Consider the following 21,093-nt stretch of genomic DNA (forward strand, 5'->3'; position numbering starts at 1 on the left):
CACCCAGTAAAGGAACACCTGGTTATTTTTGTCCGAGTGTCTCATCGAAGTTTTTCCCGACTCCAAGACACCCTTAATGGAGCATTGGAACTAGTTTTCTACGATTTCAAAGCAATTGCTTAAATTTGATACATAGGAAACTTTGACAATATCACTGATATTTCTTGAAATCAGATAAAATTGAAATCTAAGTTCTTCCGCGATGGGAAATCCTTAGGCAACAGCTATTTTCAGAAAATCCTAAGCCTAAAAAGCAAACTTAAATAACAAAAACATTATAACATTTACTCATTTTTTAAAAGCAAATTTAGCATGAAAATAATTCACATATATTGCATTTTTCTACAGTTATCTATGAATTTGATTCATTGTGATTTTGATAACTTTCAAAAATTATTAATGTAATTCCTTATTCATAATTTTGTATTTACTTCACTGTAATATTAATTTAGGTAAAATAGTTTTCAGCCTAAGATTACTTAATTAGATTAATAATTATTATTAGAATAAATATGATCCTAATAATAAAATAAATTAATGCTCACCATAATTTCAATGTTCTCTGCAGCAAAATTTCAACAAAATTATTGAGATTTAATTTTTATGTACGTTAAAATCTCTACAACTATTTGTAAACTATGCAGTTTTTTATTTATTATATAGGACAAATATTCAATTACAAATTGAAAAATTAAAGACTATACAAAATGTCTCAAAAATCGCTGTCTGCGCCCGAAACACAACAACATACATATAATGGGTAGGGTTACAATTACAAACGAGAGTTAATAAATCGCCAAACTTTAGATAATGGCTCCGTTTCAGCTTTCCGAAAGTCGAAAGATGATATCTTATTGCTCCAGGCTCGCTAAAAATGGAATGTTTTTCAAATACTGTATTATGCAGCTTGTTTATTTTATGACCCAAGAAACTTGGGACTAACACCCCCAATTTCTAAATTTCTTACAATATTTATGTTTTCTTTAAAAATAAAAATAAATTATCTTTTTAGACGACAAAATAATTTAAATAAAAATGAGCTAGAATTTACTAAATATATAATACATAATTCTATTATTTTACTAATCATTGAAAATAATTGTGTACGTAATAGATGTATGTGCAGTGCGCAAAAATAAAAATAAATGAAGAAAGAAGGAATTTCTGTGAACATCTGCTAATCTAATGACAGGATTTTTACGCACTAGGACTCAAACTTAATGGTTCACGTGGTTGACCGCCAACATGCTAATTAATAAGTGCAGGCGAATTTTTAAGTTTCCTAAATGATACTCAAAAGCGTAACCAACTTTTTTCGACGGACACGGATTTCTGACTAATTAGTGCAGATAATATATTTTAAGTTATGAAATAAGACACAATAGCTTACTTCCTCTGAATAAACATATTTTTTTTGACGAGTTTAGATCCCTTATCCTCAAAATGTAGGGAGTATCCGCAAGTTGCAAAAGATGGTCCCAATAATTTGATCAAGAGAGCGGTTCAAAGTTTTGACCCCTTAATGTTAATTTTACTTTTTGCGTATTTCGTTCGATCTAAAAACTTAAGCGAATTAGAAAAAAAAAATTGTGCATACAATTATAAGATTCGTTTATCCGAAGATAATTAATTCCATGCCAAAAACAATTTTTAATAACCATTTATTACTTTTTGTTATCTTATTTCATAATAATGGGGGGGGGGATTTTAATTGTAAGGTACAATTTTTTACTTCATTTTAAAGAATGTAAAGAGAGCAAAATCGACCGAATAGTTTTTTAGAAGTCAAACTTGATATGTATGATATTTTAGAGAGTTGGAATCCAGCACTTGAAAATCCGATCATTAGATCAAAAGTTTTTCAGGGTGATTCAGACTTTTTTTTGTACACCGTAAATTTGTTTTAAAGCTATGATTAATAGGTCTTCGATAGTTTCGTGCCTATAGTCTCTGAAATTTTAACTCTAGCCCTGTAAGAAAAACTTATCTAAATGCTTGCAACACAATAAATTTAAACGTATAGAAACCAGAGCCTTACTCAAGATGAGCAAAACAAAAAAAGTTAACAAAAACTGTCTGTACAAAAAAAATCACACATTAGTTTGTTTTTCTATTTTAATGCACATAAATAGATAAACAACTTTATAAAAATTTAAAAAAATATCTTTTATGCTATTTTTTCATTTTTTTATTGATGGAATTTTAAAGTTATTCTCTCTACTTTTTGTCGTTAATTAAGTTGATACAATGGTTTTCATATGATGATTGAATTTTATAAACTGAAACATGTTTAAAAATTAAAACATGTTTATTAAGCTTCTTTTTTTTCCTTCGATTGTTTTGGATGAGTTAATAAATTTCGAAGAATAAAACTTGCCAGAATTTAAAATATATTTTAAAAATAAAAAGTTTGGCAGTATTTTTTTTTTATTTGTATCATTCATTTTCTTATTCATTTACTTTTTTTTTACTTATTTTTTATTTATTTATTTTCATTTATTTATTTTTATTTATTTATTTAATTTTTATTTATTTACTTTTATCTATTTATTTATTTATTTTCTTTTTATTTGTCCTAACTGATAAATATGTCATAAAAAATGGATTTCTCAAAAAACTCTCAGATTTTAATTTTTAGAGCAGAAAACTTTCCTACCTGTTCAATATTATTCCTAAAAAATATACTAAGAAATTCCGTCAGTATTGTATTTTAAGTAAAAATAGCAAGTAATCAAAAGCGCAAGAACATTTTTTTTCTCTCTTTTACTTATTTGTTTTCATTGGAGAAATATTTTCTTTTAAATCATTTCAATTTTTTAAAAATTTAATACATTCATTCATCTTTATATTTTCGAACGATATTTTTGATATAATCAACATAGGAGGATATTTAAAAAATAAAAAATATTAAACATTAAGCTTTTAACTGTAAATTCTTCATTTATTAAAAATAGATCTTTAAACCTTTATTAATTTGAAAAGCGAGGAATAGGACTTACGCGGAAGTCATTCACTATTTTTCAATTGGGAATAACACATTATTAAGGTAACTGTTATACTATGAAAACAGAACGGTGGTCATAGTATGTTAGATAACTATGTACATGATTTTTGATTAAGCGAGTGGAAAATACACTTTTGATATGAGAGTTTGCTTAAGATACCAGTGCAAAAACTTGATTTTGAGCAAAATTTTTGAAATTGAGTTTACTATAAATTTAGAATCTCTGTGCTCTTAACTTTCTAAAAATACCTTACTTTTGTTCGTACTACAATTATTTACAAAGTTATAGTAGTTTTTGTTCCAGGTGATAACATTGGATAGACTAGTGATTTTAATTCTTTAAATGCGTTTATCTCAAAATCAAGTTTTTTCACATTTTACACCATATTAAAAACGATATCTCATGCTGTTTTTATAATAATTGTCTACAATTTTTCATAAGTGGTTATGATTATAGTACACAAGTTTTCAACTACAGACTAAAAGAAAAAAAAGCAGAATTTCATTTTTTTTTTGCATGTTTTTTTGCAAACACAAGTGCGGAAATTTTTTAAAAATTGCTTTTTTAACTACATCGATCCCTAACTCAATAGTATACGCACTTGCTTTCGCGAAAATAGTTCAAAACATAGTTAACAGCCTTCTAAATAAAATCCTCAGAGAATTTTTTGTTTCATGCGATAGCGTATATCCAAAAAACAAATTTTTATTTTTACCTAAAAATAGCCGTAAAAATGAAAATAAGAATTACGACAATGGTTTCTGCTAGTTTTATAAGTTTTTACACACAATAAAACAAATAAATGAGTTTTTTTTTAATTTTACATTAATATTTTTAAAAAGAAGTTCTCGAAAGTAGTCGGATACCTTAAATTAGTACAATTCAGTTTTAGAATGTAGTTCAATTAGCTCAGTATGCTCAGTCTTGTAATGTGATGTAATTAAAAGTAAATTATCATACATTTAAATGCAAGTTACTAAAACAAAATCTGAACGTAGACGTTCTAGAAATTAAATGATTACCTGTTATCAAGTTCGTTAAGATAAAAAACAAATAAATAAAACTTTATTTTTGTGAAATTCGAAATAACTAAATTAGTGACAGAACAAAAATAGCCATTACCAAATTTAAATATTTTCATGGTTAGTGATACACTACAAGATTTTAGCATCAGTAGAAGTTACTTCGTTTAACTGTAATAGAGATAACGCGCCAAATCTGCTCTCATTGTGTTATAAAAAAGGGAAAACCCCTTCTGCCGTCCCTCTACCACCCCACCACCAGTTATCTTTCTCACGATTGTTTGCAGTTAAGCGTTATTTTAGAAGAAAGCTTATCGTTTGAACTCGAATTGATTATGCGATATTATCTAATGAATCGAGATAGGCATTTTAAATAATTTTATAGTTGTGAAATAGATAAGTTGTATACTTTATACCTTATTTATTAAAAATTATTTGTGATTTTCGGAGCTGTAAATATTTTTCGAAAAGGATGAGTCTGAACAGAGCTGACTGACTTGAAACAGCAAAAAAATTCTTTTATATTATATTCTCTTAATTGTGAGATTTTTAAAATAAATAATTTATTTTTTTGTTCAATAATTTTTTTTTTCGTTTTATTTTATAAATTTAAAAAAGTTCCAAGTTTTGAAGTAAGCGTTGACGGCAGAAGAAATTATAAGATAAAATATAGATAAAAAACATTTTAATGAAATAATGAACTGAAACTAGATAATACTACAGGGACACTGCCTCCTATTATAATCATTATAACCCATGATTGTAATAATCTTTTTTTGTTAGTTGTTAACGTAAACAGCTGTTACATTTGAATTAAAAAATATTCAGTTGGAAGATCTCAAAATGTTTCATTGCATTCATACAAATTTTTTTTAACAGATTTCAATTCAATTGAGGCAAAATTCAAACTTAATATTTTTCTGAATCACCATTAAAACTTTATTTATAATTTTGTTACATTAATTCCTATTTATTTTTTGAATACGTTTGAAACTCTAAGCGTTTTTCGCCAAAGAGATAACTGAGTATCAGTGTCAAAAGTTAATTCCAAATATTTTATAATTTTTCATTCATTATAATAATAATTATTAATGTTGACTGGATAAAGTTATACTCAAGTTTATAATAAAATTTTCTATTTACTGTTTAATATCAGTAAAACAATTAATGACCGGTTTAAATATGCTTATCATAAAATATTGCTTAATGAGGTAATATCCCTGAAGTACTATTTTATAAAATAAAACACCAGTTTAGTTTAAAGCCTTTATTTTGGAATGCTAATCAAAAACGTAATAAGGAAGAAAATAAATAATAACTGCAAGGAAATACTTCGATCTCTTTAAGGCAGATGAGACACCGGTGTCCCTTTTATTTATTTTTTTATTGTAAAAAACAGTCCAATAATGATTTCGGAAATATATTTGATTATCGGAAATATATTTGCATTAAAACATAAAATCCAAAAAAAGTTGTTGAAAATTTTTCTATTTATTCATATTCAAAAATTTATCAATAATAGATTTTGTAAATTAAAGTAATTTCAATGACTAATAACTGTTTCTCTTAGATCTAAATGAGTGCAAATTTGAAAAATCATTGTTGAGTCTTGTTTGGAAAATTTTATCTTTAACGCAGAAAAAAACACCGGTGTTTAATGGTGTATTTCATAACTATAAATTATTAAAATGTTAAATATAATATTTTTTACTTATTTTGACGTAAATTAATAAAAAATAATAAAAAAAAGTGTGGAAAATATGTTTAATAAAAATTCTACATCCAAGGGTTAAGTAGTAATACGCTCATGATTCGTCTCCCTCCCCCCCCCCGGAAAAAAAGTTATTCTTACACTGAAAATTGAGGTAAGAAAACCGTAAGATTCAAAATAACAGGTTATTTTTAAAAGTTTAATTAAAAATTAGTTTAATAAATATTATGGATATCAAAAGATTCAATAACTACAAAATCTTAGATTCATAAAAAAAGTAACGCAGCCGGCAGGATTCGAACCTACGCGGGGAAACCCCAATGGATTTCAAGTCCATCGCCTTAACCACTCGGCCACGACTGCTCATTTATCATAAAGATTTCAATTTTGCGGAGTCCCACATATACGAAACACAAGGTTGATAACTTTGATTACTTTTTCAGCAGCTGCGTGATAATTTATTAATGTCTGTTTATGTAGTAAAATTTAGTTTTATCTATAACAGTAAGTTTCAGCAAAGTGTTGAAAATAAAATATTATAGATCCTGTATCATCATGTACACTTAACATTATCTTTCTTAAAAGTACCGTGTACAAAGTCTAGGTGGGGAATAAAAATAAGAAATTTATTGATTTCTGATAGATTTTTTTTTCTTCTGAAAAATTTATAGTATTTAAACTATTTCTAGTTCTCGATTTATTATTTTTGTAGTAGTATTTAGGCATTGATTTTTTTTTTCAAATTAAGAAATAACTTACAAAAATATAAATTAAATATAGTTACTTATAAGGTTAAAATATTGAGTTACTTAGCTGTACACAATATTTGCATAATTATACTATTTATTTTTTTTTATAAAAAAAATAAAAGAAAGTATTTCATTTTATTTAATGAATAGTCGACCCGATTCTAAGTTTACGACTATCAATGTTCAAAGTCCTTAGCTTTGAACCCAACCTAGAAGACAGGGGAACTCCCGAATCAAGCATTGGGACAAACCAGCTTTTGTGGGGCCTTTTAATGAAATTAACTCGCATATGCGTTACATGGGGAGGAAAGTCACTGCAAGCCGGGAGAAAATAATAATATATCCATTTATTTACTTTCATTTGTGCTTTATTCAAGTCTTTAGTCTTTATCTACATAACACAAGGTATATCTTATCATTCGTTGGATAATAGTGTATTGTTTATTTTTTTTATCAGAATTTGATACAAAAATACAAAAGCAATCTTCGGAAAACTAAAAAAAAAAAACGTTTAAGGAAACCAAAGTTTAAATTTACAAGTAGGGGAAATAGGATGATAATAAAAATATCAAGATCAGTGTTTTCCAAATAGCGGCCCGGGGGCCGCATCCGGCCCGCGAAGCTCTTTTTGTGGCCTGTGAACTAAAATATATTAGTTGTCAGTTTTTTGTTGACAATTTTCGTAAAAAATATAGATGGGTTTAAAATACTTTTCTCATTAATAAAAACCGTTACTGTGAGATTTAACATACCAATGGTGCAAAAAAATTTATTTCTCAGGTTTTGCATCCAAGAAAATATTTATTCAAATACAAAAATAATCGTGTATGTTGCTTATTTCATTTTTGTTGTATTTTGTGAATATAATTTAGCGTATCAGAAATTTTCTCGAAGAAATTTTTCGGTTTTTGAAACCACTCATTTTGAACGAACACACAAATTTTAAATGTAAATATCTATCCTCTGGTGGTTGCAGCAGACAAACCTCAATTTTCTTATTGAATATTTTGCGTTCTACTATGAAGGACCAACCTTTTTAAAGTCTTATATCTTAACAATCTGTTGCACATTAATTGTTTAATACATAGGTGCACATTAAAGCTACTGTAGCCCGAATTTTCTAATATGCAATTAAATATTTTTAAAAATCTATTTCTTTTTTTAATTTGTTAATTCAATACTTTTGTTTTCTACAACTTGTTAAAAATCTGACAGTAATATTAAATGTTCCTTCAAACATAAAATTTTGATAAAGTTGCGGCCCGCCATTTGATTTGTGTTTTTAATTGTGGCCTCCGGCGTCATGTTAGTTGGAAACCCCTGATCAAGATCTACTAAGTAGACAACCTACACGCACACAAATTACGCAAAAAGAGAAATAGCTCTCTATTGCAATTGGCCCCTGCTTCTCAAGGAGAGTTAAAAGTAAGGATCGTTTAGCAATAAATTTCTAACAATGGTTGACCACTATAAATACACATTTTTTTAAAGCAATTGTATCGCTAAGCCGTTCGTGATAAATTACTGATAAGTTATGACAATTTTTTATCAATATAGAAAATTGTTTAAGTGCTTTAAAAAATAACTTGACATTTTCTTTTTTTAAGAAACTCAACATTGAAAATATTTTAGTATTGTACAAATAGTATTTCATTTTATTTAACATTTGTAAATGGCAACAGTGTTTACTACACAAGAATATCTACATGTTAGATAAATCATACATTTTTTATTTAAAAAAATTATTAAGATACATAAAGCATTGGGTTTCTATTCTTTTTACAACTTTTGCTGAACATATAAATGCATAAATTTTTTAAAAAAATACATAGTTCTCCCGCTTCTTTTCTAATACATAGAGCATCCATTATCAAATTTTCTTCAATTTCAAGTTAACATACTAAAACAAAAGACATTAAAAAATATACAAGATACAAGAAAAGCGTCCTATTCAAACTTGTTTGTATCAAAAATTAGAAAAATTAAAAAGAAATACTAAAAGACCTTCTAAATAGACAGAGGGGAAAAAAATATGCTTGAAAAAATATTAACTTTTAATGAATCTTCAAAATTCCTTTAAAAAATAATTGGTAAGCACTTTGTTAAGATTCATGTCGAAAAAATTTTATCGAGCAAACATTCCACCTCATCCAACTCAAAATACAAATAATTACGGGTTTCTTTAACCATTTCGGAATATTTCGATTTTCCATTTTTAATATCATCAACAGATGAAAGAAAGGCCAAAATGCTCAAAGCAACATTGATTGTCCGAAATATGCTTTGCGCCGTCAAATCTATATCATGTATCAAGGACCGGCCATCAGCTGAAACAGAGAGCCACTGCTGAAATTTTGCCTTACTCACAATGCGAACGCTTATTTTAGATAAGTCAAATGAAATTGATGGATTCTTCTTGAAAGAATCATATATTCTCCATGTGGCTGATCGTACTGCAGAACTATCGAAAAACTCTTTAAGTAATAGTTTCACTTTGGAACTTGCGTGATATATAATTGTTTCTAATTTCTTATCATTTAAATTTGGTAAGCGGTATACTGAGAAGTTCTGTGTAATAAGCGCTGCTAAGTAAGATCGTACATTATCCAAAGCTTTACCACCTTTTGAATAAACGATGGAAACTTCACGAATAACTGTTAAAACATCGTTGATATTTGCAAAGCCGCAACCAAATACTTCTTGAAGATGAGTGTCCAAATCTTTGTTTCTATCAAACCAATGAAGAAGCTCTTCGGTTTGTCGCCTATCTTCTTCTAATATTGCTTTGACTTCATTTAATGTTTGAGCATTGAATCCACATTCCACAAGAGACACAGTTAAGGTCGTAGCCCCACCTAAATAAAATAAAAAAACATAAAATTATGCATACTATAAATAATTAAGAACATGAAACTTGCGTCGAAATAGCATGCTGGCGTTCTAAGAATACAAATACGTGAGGGGGAGAAATAATGTTTCGTGCTAGAAGATTTGGCCAGAAGTTACTAATCTTTTTATGTATAAAAAGTACTATATTGATATGCACTTATTCACACTTATCATGCAGCTATTTTGCTGAGATTTAAATATAAAGTGAGACAATGTTTTTTGAGTACTTATTGACGCTAGCTAAATGAAAGTAAATACTTCAGAAAACAATACTTCGAGCAAGAAGTTGCAAAGGTTTCTATGTATAAAAAGCACTATATTAACATGCACTTATTTACAATTTTCATGCAGCTATTTTGCTGCTATCTAGATAGCAGGTGAGACAATGTTTCTTGAGTACTTATTGACGCAAAATTCGATTCAACAGATTAAATAACTCAGACGAAATGCATAAAAAATAAAAATAGCAATCTTTTTACATATAACTCCTCTGCTGTACAAATCTTGAGCAAAATCGGTAGAATAAGTTAATGAGAAATCAAATTTTTAACATCTGACTTTTTTGAAATTTAATTTTTCAAGAACTTTTCTACCGATTTTGCTCAAGATTTGTATTTTGACATGTAAAAGTATATTCTTAGAAATGATGCAAAAAATTGCATACCTTACAACTCAAGTTTTTTAGACCATTATTAAATAAAATAATAAATATTTACTAAAAATAAATTTTTGCATGGTAATGGAACAATTTTATAAATATTATTATATATCAATTATATCAATTGTAATATTTCAGTTCGCTTAATTTCTCGAAATGTAACTAAATACGCAAAAACTAAATTTAACATTAAGGGTTGACCCCTTAATGTTAATTTTACTTTTTGCTTATTTTGCTATTTTTGACAAAATTATGGAGACCACATTTCCCAGATTGCGACAAGGCTCTTTATTTTGGGGGTCAAAAATCCGAATCCGTCGAAAAAAGGTATGTTTGTTCAGAGAAAGTACGTTTTTGTGTCTGATTTTGTAACTTAAAATATCGTACTTATTAATTAGCATATTTGAGGTCACCCCTTCAAACCATTAAGATTGAGTCGAAGAACGTGAAGATTCGATCATTAGATCAAACGTTATTCAGGATGATTTTTTTTTTTTTTTTTTTTTTTTTTTTTTTTTTTTTNTTTTTTTTTTTTTTTTTGCGTACTGTACATAAAACCGTTATAACTCTAAAATATACGTCCTACTGTCTCGAAATTGGTTGGGAAAAATACCTTTTTTTTTCTGTTAGGGTATTCAATTTTCCTTTAAATCACAACCACTCCCTTCCCCTTGCGAAAAAAAAGGGGAAGCGTACAGAGAAAGTGTAATATAGTAGAATTGTTTATATAATGGGGTATTTATAAAGACCTAAAAAGCTTTCTATGAAGAAGAAAAAAACCTTGAATATTTGAAAAGTTTAGTTTTATAGGATAAAAAGTTGGAAATATATAGTCCGAAAATTAAACAAAACTTAACAGATATTTAAGTAATAAGGTAAAATAGTGCGTTACTTTTCAGTTAACATATAAAAACTATTAAATAACATAAACATACGATTTGCTCCCTACTATACAGAAATAAAAAAAAATAGAGGAGAAAACATGTTTAAGAAATCAATTATAAATTTAATAGGACAGAACATATTTACTATTCTAAGTTAATTATTTAATGTATTTACATAATAATAATTTAAAGTATTTTTATATTCTTTACTGGCTTGACGGTGATTTTAATTTTTATTGTCTTTTTAAATAAAACTTTTGGCTGAATTATAAATTTGAGTTTCTTTATATTTAAGCAGTATTGTTTTATCACTTTTATAAAGTATTATTTAATTCGTGACTGTTTTCGCTTGAATTCGTGATTGTTGAACTATTTTTTGTGACGTTCACTGGTGTTGCGCTACTGCTCGTGGGAGGAAAAAGGTCAGTCTAAGATTCATTCGCTTTGCGGACACGAGGATAAAAGGTGGTGGAGAATGGCTGAGAAAGTTATTGAACGAAAGTGGTGAGCGAAGTTAGGCCGGAGCCGCTAATTTGGAATCTGATTGCCTTTCCAAGTCGTCCCATTGCTGAAAGTTTGCTACCACGTGTGCTAAATGCCATTCTAGGCTAATGCCATTACGTGCTGATTATCAGAAACTGGAATGTTGACCTGATCCACAAGTTCTGGCGGCAATACCGGTGGGCGTTCAAGGGATTTGGTCCATAATTTGCTTTGAATTTAAAAACTCTGAGTTCGATTTTAAAATAATTTTAAAAGAACAATTTACTTATATTTTTAATTACTTTCAGTAGATTTTAAGATAAATGTGCCTTTTTATTTTTAATAGTTTTTGCGGGATTTGGAGAATATTGTGCCTTGTATTTTTAATTGCATTTTATTGAAAATATGATTTCGTATTTCTAAATTTTAAACCTGAAGTAAATAATAATTTGTACATATGGGATATATACGTATTAGCATTTGAAAATGATCTGAGTTAGTTTTTGTTTGGAAATATTTAGTAACAATAAAATTGTTTGCAAATGTTTGATGTTACAAATAATTCCTTGATTGATTTTCTTTTCGAACTTGGGTAACACCCCTCTAACAAACTACCCCCCCCCCATATTTTTAAAATACTTTTATATTACATTTTGTTTTGTTATTACATATACTTTCATCTGTTCATTTTTTTCAAGATGCATTTCTTCATTGTTAACAAGATATTTAAAAAAAAAAGTACTTGAAACAGTTCCTTGTACTTGCAAATTTTGCCACGAGAAACTGTATTGATGGCGCTGGCATTGAAACACAAATAACTACAAACAATAGTTTCATATACTAACGTGTTTGTGCACGCTTTACATTGGTATTTATTGTGTTGATGAAGTTTTACAGTTGTGAGAAGTCAGTTTGTATTATACAACTTTCTTAAACAAAATAACTAATAGAAAATATAATATTATTTATGTTTTGTAAAATGAAATTTAAAAATATAGCTTAGATATCTGCCAAGTTTGTGCATAAGAAAAGAATCAAAGATGACTCAGAATTCATTGAAACAGTTATAAACAGATTTGAACAGCAAACAAGACGAGTACAATTCTTGTTTGATTTAAAAAATTTTTTAATTGCAATGTATCAATAATTACCTAATTATTTGTTTTAATAAAAAAATTTTATAACGAAATTGTTTTTCTGTATCTCTAATAGCTTAAAAAGAAAGTCAGGGGGTGCAAGTGCACCTCCTTGCACCCCCCTGCCGGCGCCCTTGTTAAAAGCATATTATTCAACAAAAAGTATTATTTCATATGGCGACACTGCCTTTGAAAACTCGGCCTTAAAGGCTGTTTAATAAATTTTAAATCAAACATACCCACGTTACCAACGGTAGAGCCATATTTCATCAATTCTTTTCCAATAGGATTCCAATCTTTAGAGAAGGACAAGCCAAAACCGACTACTGTTGCTAAGCCTCCTAATAGGGTAGCTCCATTTCCTACAGCCCGGGCATAACTGCTGTGTAAGTTAATGTTATCAAATTTATACTGAAACCTCGCAAGCGCCGTGAGTGTACGCTGCCTACAAATACGCCACTTTTTAAAGTTAGCGAGACAGTGATCTCTATCTAACCTGATTCCATTCCACGTAATCTGAACTTTGTTTAAGTTTTTGATCAAGCTGTTTTGCAGATCCTAAAAAAAAATATGAACAATAATTAAGCATGAACATTAATAAGCAATAAGCATTGGGGTAAAGAAGTGGGGTAATAAAAAAGTGGGGTAATAAAAAAAAAATTTTAAAAAAAAGTTTGTTTGGAATGAATTTACAAGATTCTAAACCATTGATTCCCAACTTGAAGAGACAAATATTGTTTTTAACAAACCCCAGAAAAAGGAAATAAAAATTTTCATTTTCAATACAGTGCACTTTTAATTTGTTAAAAACTACAATTGACCAATGCATGCATATCGAAAGCTTTTTTATCAATTTTTACGAAGAACAGTTTGCATAACAATCGCTACATAACTTAACAGCTTAAATTAAATTAAATATAAAATATTTTTTAAAATAATTTACATATTTTGTATAGATCTAAGAAGAAGTTACATGATTTAAGAATCAGGTAAATTTCCATTCTGTGATCATAATTCCACAATGTATATACTCAGATTTAAAAAAATAAAATAAAAATTGGTTATTTTCCCAACTTGAAGAGACAAATATTTAACTGTTTATTATATAAACTGGGTTTTTTTTTGTGGGGAATGGGGGGTGGAAGCGAGGTTATTTAAAACAAAAGTTGAATAATAATTTACGCTCTAAATTTAAAGTATTTAAGCTATTATAAGACATAGCCATGAAACATTGTTGAACAATCATTATATTATCATTAAACAATATCCAGTTTCCTTCCATAAGCATAGTAACATAATTAAGAAGAATAACTGAAGATTTATAATAAGCTTATACATTAATATATATTTCAACTTAACATGCAAATAACAATTTAATATTGAAATGTCATGTAATTTTATTTTATTTTATCCGTCGTTAAACAGCTGACCTAATTCTGGGTTTATGACTACTAATGTTCAACTCCGTAGCCTTGTAATTTTGAACCAATCCAGAAGACAAGGAAACTCCTTAAACTCTCAGAGGTATTGATTTGTTATGGGAACATGGAGGACTTCGCGATTCGACAGATTTAATGTGCATCAGTCACCATTTACTACACGGGGAGCCTTTAGCCGATTTGGGATCAAACCTACGAACTCTTGGACATGGGCCCGGTGCCCTACCAACCAGGCCATCCCGGCCCTATAGAAATGTGTTATAAAAAGTTGCTAGTTTTTGTCTCTTTTCATAGATATTAACTATAAAAATTATTCAGATGATTTAAAATCGTGATTCCCATTTACGTGATTTAATATCGCTCATACTGCTTCGTATTTTCATGCTTTTATATCAAATATCGTATTCATATGCAATTCAAAGGCCACTATTGCGATTCGTGCTCAAGTGACTTAAAAATTACAAATCAGAATTCGTATTCACACGATTTTAAAATGAAACATTGACTCTTGTATTCATGGTAATTTAAATTTAGGCGTAGAAATTCGTACTCTCGCGATTTTAAAATCAAATATCGAGATTCGTATTAACGCGATTTTTAAAATCAAATATCGACTTTAGTAATTATGCAATTTTGAAATCAATCATCAGATTTGTATTCACGCGTTTTTAAAAATAAATGTCGAGATTCGTATTCACGTGATTTAAATATCAGGCATTGAGATTCATAATCCCTTATTTTAAATAAATGAATAAAATCTCGCACGATATTTTTATTAAAACCTTGATGACATTCTGCAGATAAAAGCTTCCTATTTTCACTTTCGTCTTGCTCAAATTTCAGGTATTTTTTCAATAATTTAAAATATGTTTTTGCATATAACAATTTTGTATTTCTATTCACTGGTTTTTTGGAGGGGTTACCAAATTCATCCCTGTGGTAAAAAACAATATAGAGTTCTATAAATATTAAAATTTTTTACACCAATCGGTGATTTTTAAACACAGTTCGCCAAAATGACGAAAAGGTTGATAGTATCTACAAGAGTTGAACAAAGTATGCAGGAAGTTTTGTGAGATTTTGTGATCACAGAAATCTTTTCATTTTATCGAAGCCTGCGAATGAGTTAACACTAGATTGCCTAAGGAAGTCATTTTGACTGCTTTCAATTTCAATTAGAAAAACAATGATGTCTATAATGACACAATTTCCTAGAATTTTGTGACTTTTTGTACAACATATAATTTTTTTTTTGGTAATATTTACTAATAACTTGTTAAATAACTGTAAATAATATAAAAAATGTTAAAAATTAATTTTAAACAAATTTATTTACGCATTCACAATCCTGTCATTTTGACTGCTTTTAGGCAATATAGGTATATACTAATTTCCCGTCTTTCTAGTGTTAAATCCTATCCAAAGACGGATACTCAGATAATGAACATATGCGTTGCTCGGAATAATTTTTCCTCCCATCATTGTAAAATTATAAATTAAATAAATATCATTAATAAAAATTAAATAATTTTGAGTAGCTTGACTGGAACCCGAGTCCATCTCATTTCTGCCACCACGACATTTGATATGTAAGTGGTGTGGTATTTTTTTACTAACAGTTAATAATTCTCTCGTTAATTATCAAATGTTAATTATTTTTTTTTAAATTTTTTATTTAAATTTTGGAATTTTAAACACTAGGCCAGGGGTCCCCAACCTTTCTGTACTTAAGAGCAAATACCAGAATATCGGTCGAATGGCGGGCACCATTTATTTTTTCAAGATAAATTTATAGTTGATAGACATAGGTAATAATACACACTACATATAATGCACAAAAANGCTTCATTATTGGGAGAGTAGGATGAAATTCCTGCTCACAAGCAATTGTCAAAGTGTTCATTTTTAAGTCGGGATCTATATTTTTATTTTATGATATTCATTGTCGAAAACAATAATTCACACAAGTATGTGGTACCAAATATGTATGTGGTACCAAATGTTTTATAAGCTGCGCTTTTTAAGAATGAAATTTATTTCTGTCAACTATATTCCAGTATTTCCAGAATCTGATATAATAGTTTTGAGGATAATGTCATTCTGAAGATCCAAAATTTCTATCTCCACTTCTTCTCGCCTTTCTTGAAGAAATTCTGAAATGTATGTTGCTATTTCGGTTACGTTTATTTGATTGGTAAAAGGATTTACGAAAAAAGGTGATTAAAGGCTCGATGATATTAAATTGTTAAAAGCGCTTTTCAAATCCATCTTGAAGCAATTGGAGGTTTATGACAAATGTTGATAAGTCAATTTCACTGTCACCTATCACTTTTTTCATGTTTGGAAAATGCACAAGAGACTTCATTTTCAAATGTGATATCCACGAAACTAGCTTAGCTCTGAGCGAGTTTATAGCCCCTATCATTCTTGCTGTACTATGTTTGTCCTTTTCCTGCAGCTCTAAGTTTAAATTATTTAGTTTTTCCATTATGTCCGTTATGAAAAACAAATCTGATAGCCAAAGAGGATCTCTTAGTTTTAAACATATTTGATTTCTGTCTGCAAGATAATTTTTTATTTCTTCAATTAAATGCAGAAATTTATCAAGTATTTTGCCTTTACTGAGCCAGCGTACTTCAGTACGTATTTGCATAGCATTTTGGGAAAAGGGGAAACTGAAATAATTTTTCGTTGGGTACAAGCAGTGGGCGCACCTAAACCGATCAACGGGCGCCATAATTTTCGTTTTAGTAATTATTACAGCTAAATCTCCCCCTAGCAAAAATTTTACCTTGGCTCCAGTTGGCTCCAAAATTGGCTCGAAATGGGTCCTATAAGAACATGTACCGAGGGACCAATATTGGGATGACTAGATTTTTTAACATTGGTCCTAGAATGACTTATATTGGGCCTACATTGGCCAATATCGAGCATACATTGGCTAAATAATATTAATTACAAATAAACAGAAGTTATTAAAAATAAAAGTTTTAATGATCTGGTGCATTTCCAGGAACTAAAGAGTGGTGAGGATGGAGTGTCAAATGACAAAAAGAGGCGTAGCCGAATGATAAATTTTTTGGTGGCCACTTAATTTTATTTAATCGCCACGCGGCGAGTAGCGGCAGGTAATCTTGCACTTTTTAGAATTATTATTGAATGGAACCGTGATGGTTCAGGGGATAGAGCTTTCGCCTTCAAATGAGGTGAACTGGATTCGAATCCCAGCGATGGCTGGTAGATACAAATTCCGCATCCAGCATGCACCGAGCACAGTGCTGATGTAAAATATCTTGTGGTAGACGGATCAAGGGTTAGAGTCGCCTTGCCGATACGCTAAACGTGAGAGGTTTTCATGCTTTTCCTCTCTATGTAATGCAAACGCGAGTTAATTCCATCAAAAAGTCCTCTACGAAGGCAAATTTTTCCCAGCACTTGACCCTTGTCTTCTGAATTGGATTGAAAATTACAAGGCTACGCTGTTGAATATCAGAAGTTATAAGCCCAAAATTGGGTCGTTTTGTTTTTTAATATAATGTAAACATTTTATGCTACTATGCTGTACCTCTGTTATCACTTCGGGCCCTGTGTGATATTCCTTGTTGCACAGGGAGATATTTTTGTTTTTCCAAATTAAAAAAAAAATGAAAATATTATATTTAAGTATTATTTACATTAATATCATTTACATATTTAACAATATACAATTTAATATATTAGTGTTAATTGAATTTCTTAAAATGATATCTTTTTTCATTTATCGAATCAATGCCAATTTTAATATGAAACATTTAAGGTAATACACTTTTCAATTAAAAAAATACTTGAAAATAATAGAAAAAAAAAACAAGAGTGTATGTGACCATGACAAAGAGACTCCATATAAAACAGTGATGGTTCGATTATAAAAAAAAAAAATCATTTTTTTCTTTAATTTTTAGGAAATTTTAACAATAGAATAAAAAATAAAGTACAAAATATCACCTCATTCTCATATATGATTTCGATTGTAGCATTAATATCTTTAACGAGATAAGAAAAAATGCTCATTTTTTTCTCCTTCACTTGTTCAAGAATAACATTATTTAACTCATTTTAAAAGCTATCAGAACATAGATATAGTGATGCTCAATTTTATTTTAAGCATTTTTTTAGACACGATTTAACCTTAGCTTTACTCTTATTTTTATTTTTATGCAGATATTTTTGCTGTAGAAAAAGATACGTAAACATTTAAAAATTACACATTTAAGGTAAACATTAGAAATTACACTCAACATTGAAAATATTGTTCTAAAAAATTTAATATCTTTTCAGTAGGTTCTATTCATTAAAATATTAAGTGTAAATATTTACATAAGTAATTAAAAATTAAATTATTAAGTAAATAATTTGATTAGATTTGAATCGAACAATTCTGAGTACAATAAAAAAAATTAATTATAAAAAGTTTTTTAAAAAAAATAGTAAAAAAATCAAGTACGATTTTTAAAAAAAAATAACTGTTAAACTAGCCAATTCTGCATCACCCGGCTTTAAAAACTTTCATATGTTATTCTATTAATCATTTACATCAAAAGAACAAAAAAGTGGAAAACATACAAATAATGGATTAGCATGCTACATTAAAATATTTAGAATAAATATGATCTTAATAATAAAATAAATTAATACTCACCATAATTTCAATGTTCTCTGAAGCAAAAATTTTACTAATATTATTGAGAATTAAATTTTTATGTATGTTAAAATTTCTACAATTATTTGAAAACCATGCAGTTTTTTTATTAATTATACTATAGGACAAATATTCAATTACAAATAGAATAGAAAGAGACTATACGGAACTTACGTATCGCAAAAACCGCTGTCCGTACCCGAAACACAGCAACGTTCATATAATGCGTAGGGTTGCAATTACTAACGAGCGTTAATAAATCGCCGAACTTTTAGATTATGGCTCCGTTTTAGTTTTCCGAAAGTCGAAAGATACTCTCTTACTTCTCCAGGCTCGCTGGAATGTTTTTTAAATATTATTTTATGCAGCTTATTTATTTTAAGACCTAAGAAACTTGGGACTAGCAGCCAAAATTTCCAGATTTCTTGCAATATTTATGTTTTCTTCAAAAAGAAAAATTTTTCTTTCAGATATCAAAATAATTTAAATAAAAATTTGCTTTAATTTGCTTAAAATATAATAATTCTATTATTTTATTGATCATTGAAAAGAATTGTGTATATAGACAAGATGTATGTACAGTGCTCAAAAATAACAGCAAATAATTTCTCTGAATGACTGTTGAACTTATGACCGAATTTTTACTCACTAGGACTCAAACTTAATGGGTTCACGGGGTTGACTTCAAATACGTTAATTAATTAGTTCAGACGATATTTTAAGTTAAGTAAATCGAACACAAAAAAGTACTTTCTTGGAATAACTATACCTTTTTTTCGATGGATGCGAATTTCTGAATAAATTTTGAATTTCTGTATTTCTTAATTAGTGCGGATGATACATTTAAGTTATGACATGAGACACAATAACGTACTTGGGCTGAATAACCATCCTTTTATTTTTTGGCGGGTTTAGATCCTTTATCCTCAAAATGAAGGGTATTAATATGTTGTCTTTGATTGGCGTTTGCAGGTTTGCGTGCTCGTGGAAATAATGTTGATCAGATTAAGTTGTTGCTGTTGTAGTTCATTTACGTCGCACTAGAGCTGCACAATGGGCTATTGGCGACGGTCTGGGAAACATCCCTGAGGATGATCCGAAGACATGCCATCACAATTTTGATCCTCTACAGAGGAGATGGCACCCCCGCTTCGGTAGCCCGACGACCTGCACGCGAAGTCGAGCACTTTACAGTAGAACAGTTTAAAGAGGACCAATACCGCACACCTTCCGTCCCTACGCAGACTGATCCAAGAGGTCACCCACCCGCACACCGACAGCAGCCAGTGATGCTTGACTTCGGTTGTCTGCTGGGAACCGTGTCTTAACGATCAGTCCACTGCGGGACGATCAGATTTTGGATAAATGACAACTAAAAGAATGAATTGCGGATTAATTTTTTTATTCATTTACTTTTTGTTTATTCAGTTTTTATCTATTTATTTTCATTTATTTATTATTATTTATTTGTTAAATTTTTATTTCCTTTTTCGTTTATTTTTTTATTTACTTATTTTTTATTTATTTATTTTTCTTTTATTTATTTATTTTTGTCCTAACTAATAAATATGTCTTCAAAATGGATTTCTCACAAAACTCTCAGATTTTAATTTTTAGAACAGTAAACTTCATTATCTCAATTAATCTGTTCCATATTTTCCCTAAAAAATATACTCAGAAATTCCGTCACTATTGCATTTTAAGTAAAAATAACAAGTAACCGACAATGCAAGAACACTTTTTTCTCTCTTTTATTTATTTGTTGTCATTAGAGAAATATTTTCTTTTAAATCATTTAAATTTTTTCAAAATTTATTACATCCATTCATGTTTATATTTTCGAATGATATAATCAACATATGAGGATATTTTAAAAAATAAAAAATATTAAGCATTAAACTTCTTTTACTTTAAATTCCTCATTTATTAAAATAGATCTTTAAATATTTATTAATTTGAAAAGAGAGGAATAGGACTTTCAAAGAAGTCAGTCATTATTTTCCAATAATAAATAGCTCATTATTAAGGCAACCATTATACTATGAAAACTGGACGGTGGTCATAGTATGTTAATGATTTTTCATTAGGAGAGTGGAAAATAAATTTTTGATATGATAGTTTGATTATGATGCCAGCTCAAAAACATGATTTTGATCAAAATGTTCGAAATTGAGTTTATTATAAATTTACAATCCCTGTATTACTCAAACTTTCTAAAAATACTTTACTTTTGTTTGTACTACAATTATTTACAAAGTTATAGTAGATTTTGTGCAAATTGATAACAGTGAATAGACTAGTGAACTCTTTAAATGCGTTTATCTCAAAATCAGGTTTTTCACATTTTATACACTAACATTAAACACTATATCTCATGGTATTTTTAAAATAATTGTCTACAATTTGTCATAAGTGTTTATGATTATAGCACGCATATTT

General features: G+C 28.7%; 1 protein-coding gene and 1 non-coding gene across 4 annotated transcripts in view; both read right to left on the reverse strand.

Annotated features, from left to right (window-relative positions):
- Window positions 1–18,879, reverse strand: part of LOC107444351 (uncharacterized) — a 30,845-nt gene extending 11,966 nt beyond the window's left edge. Inside the window, exons 1-3 of one of the 3 annotated variants that reach the window (XM_016058463.3) lie at window positions 18,655–18,879; window positions 12,777–13,095; window positions 8,197–9,342 (exon numbers count right to left, since the gene is read on the reverse strand). In XM_016058463.3, coding sequence (XP_015913949.1) covers window positions 8,597–9,342; window positions 12,777–13,095; window positions 18,655–18,657 — 1,068 coding nt within the window. In that variant the 5' untranslated portion in view covers window positions 18,658–18,879 and the 3' untranslated portion in view covers window positions 8,197–8,596. Of the gene's footprint in view, window positions 1–545; window positions 763–8,196; window positions 9,343–12,776; window positions 13,096–18,654 lie in introns of those variants that run through there. The other 2 variants (XM_016058465.4, XM_016058464.4) reach the window with 2 other exon arrangements.
- TRNAS-UGA (transfer RNA serine (anticodon UGA)) lies at window positions 6,020–6,101 on the reverse strand. Its single transcript has one exon. It is a non-coding gene; the product is annotated as a tRNA-Ser (tRNA).
- Window positions 18,880–21,093: the final 2,214 nt, after the last annotated feature.

This window comes from Parasteatoda tepidariorum, chromosome 3 (assembly GCF_043381705.1).
Source record: "Parasteatoda tepidariorum isolate YZ-2023 chromosome 3, CAS_Ptep_4.0, whole genome shotgun sequence".
NCBI classification, from domain to species: domain Eukaryota; kingdom Metazoa; phylum Arthropoda; class Arachnida; order Araneae; family Theridiidae; genus Parasteatoda; species Parasteatoda tepidariorum.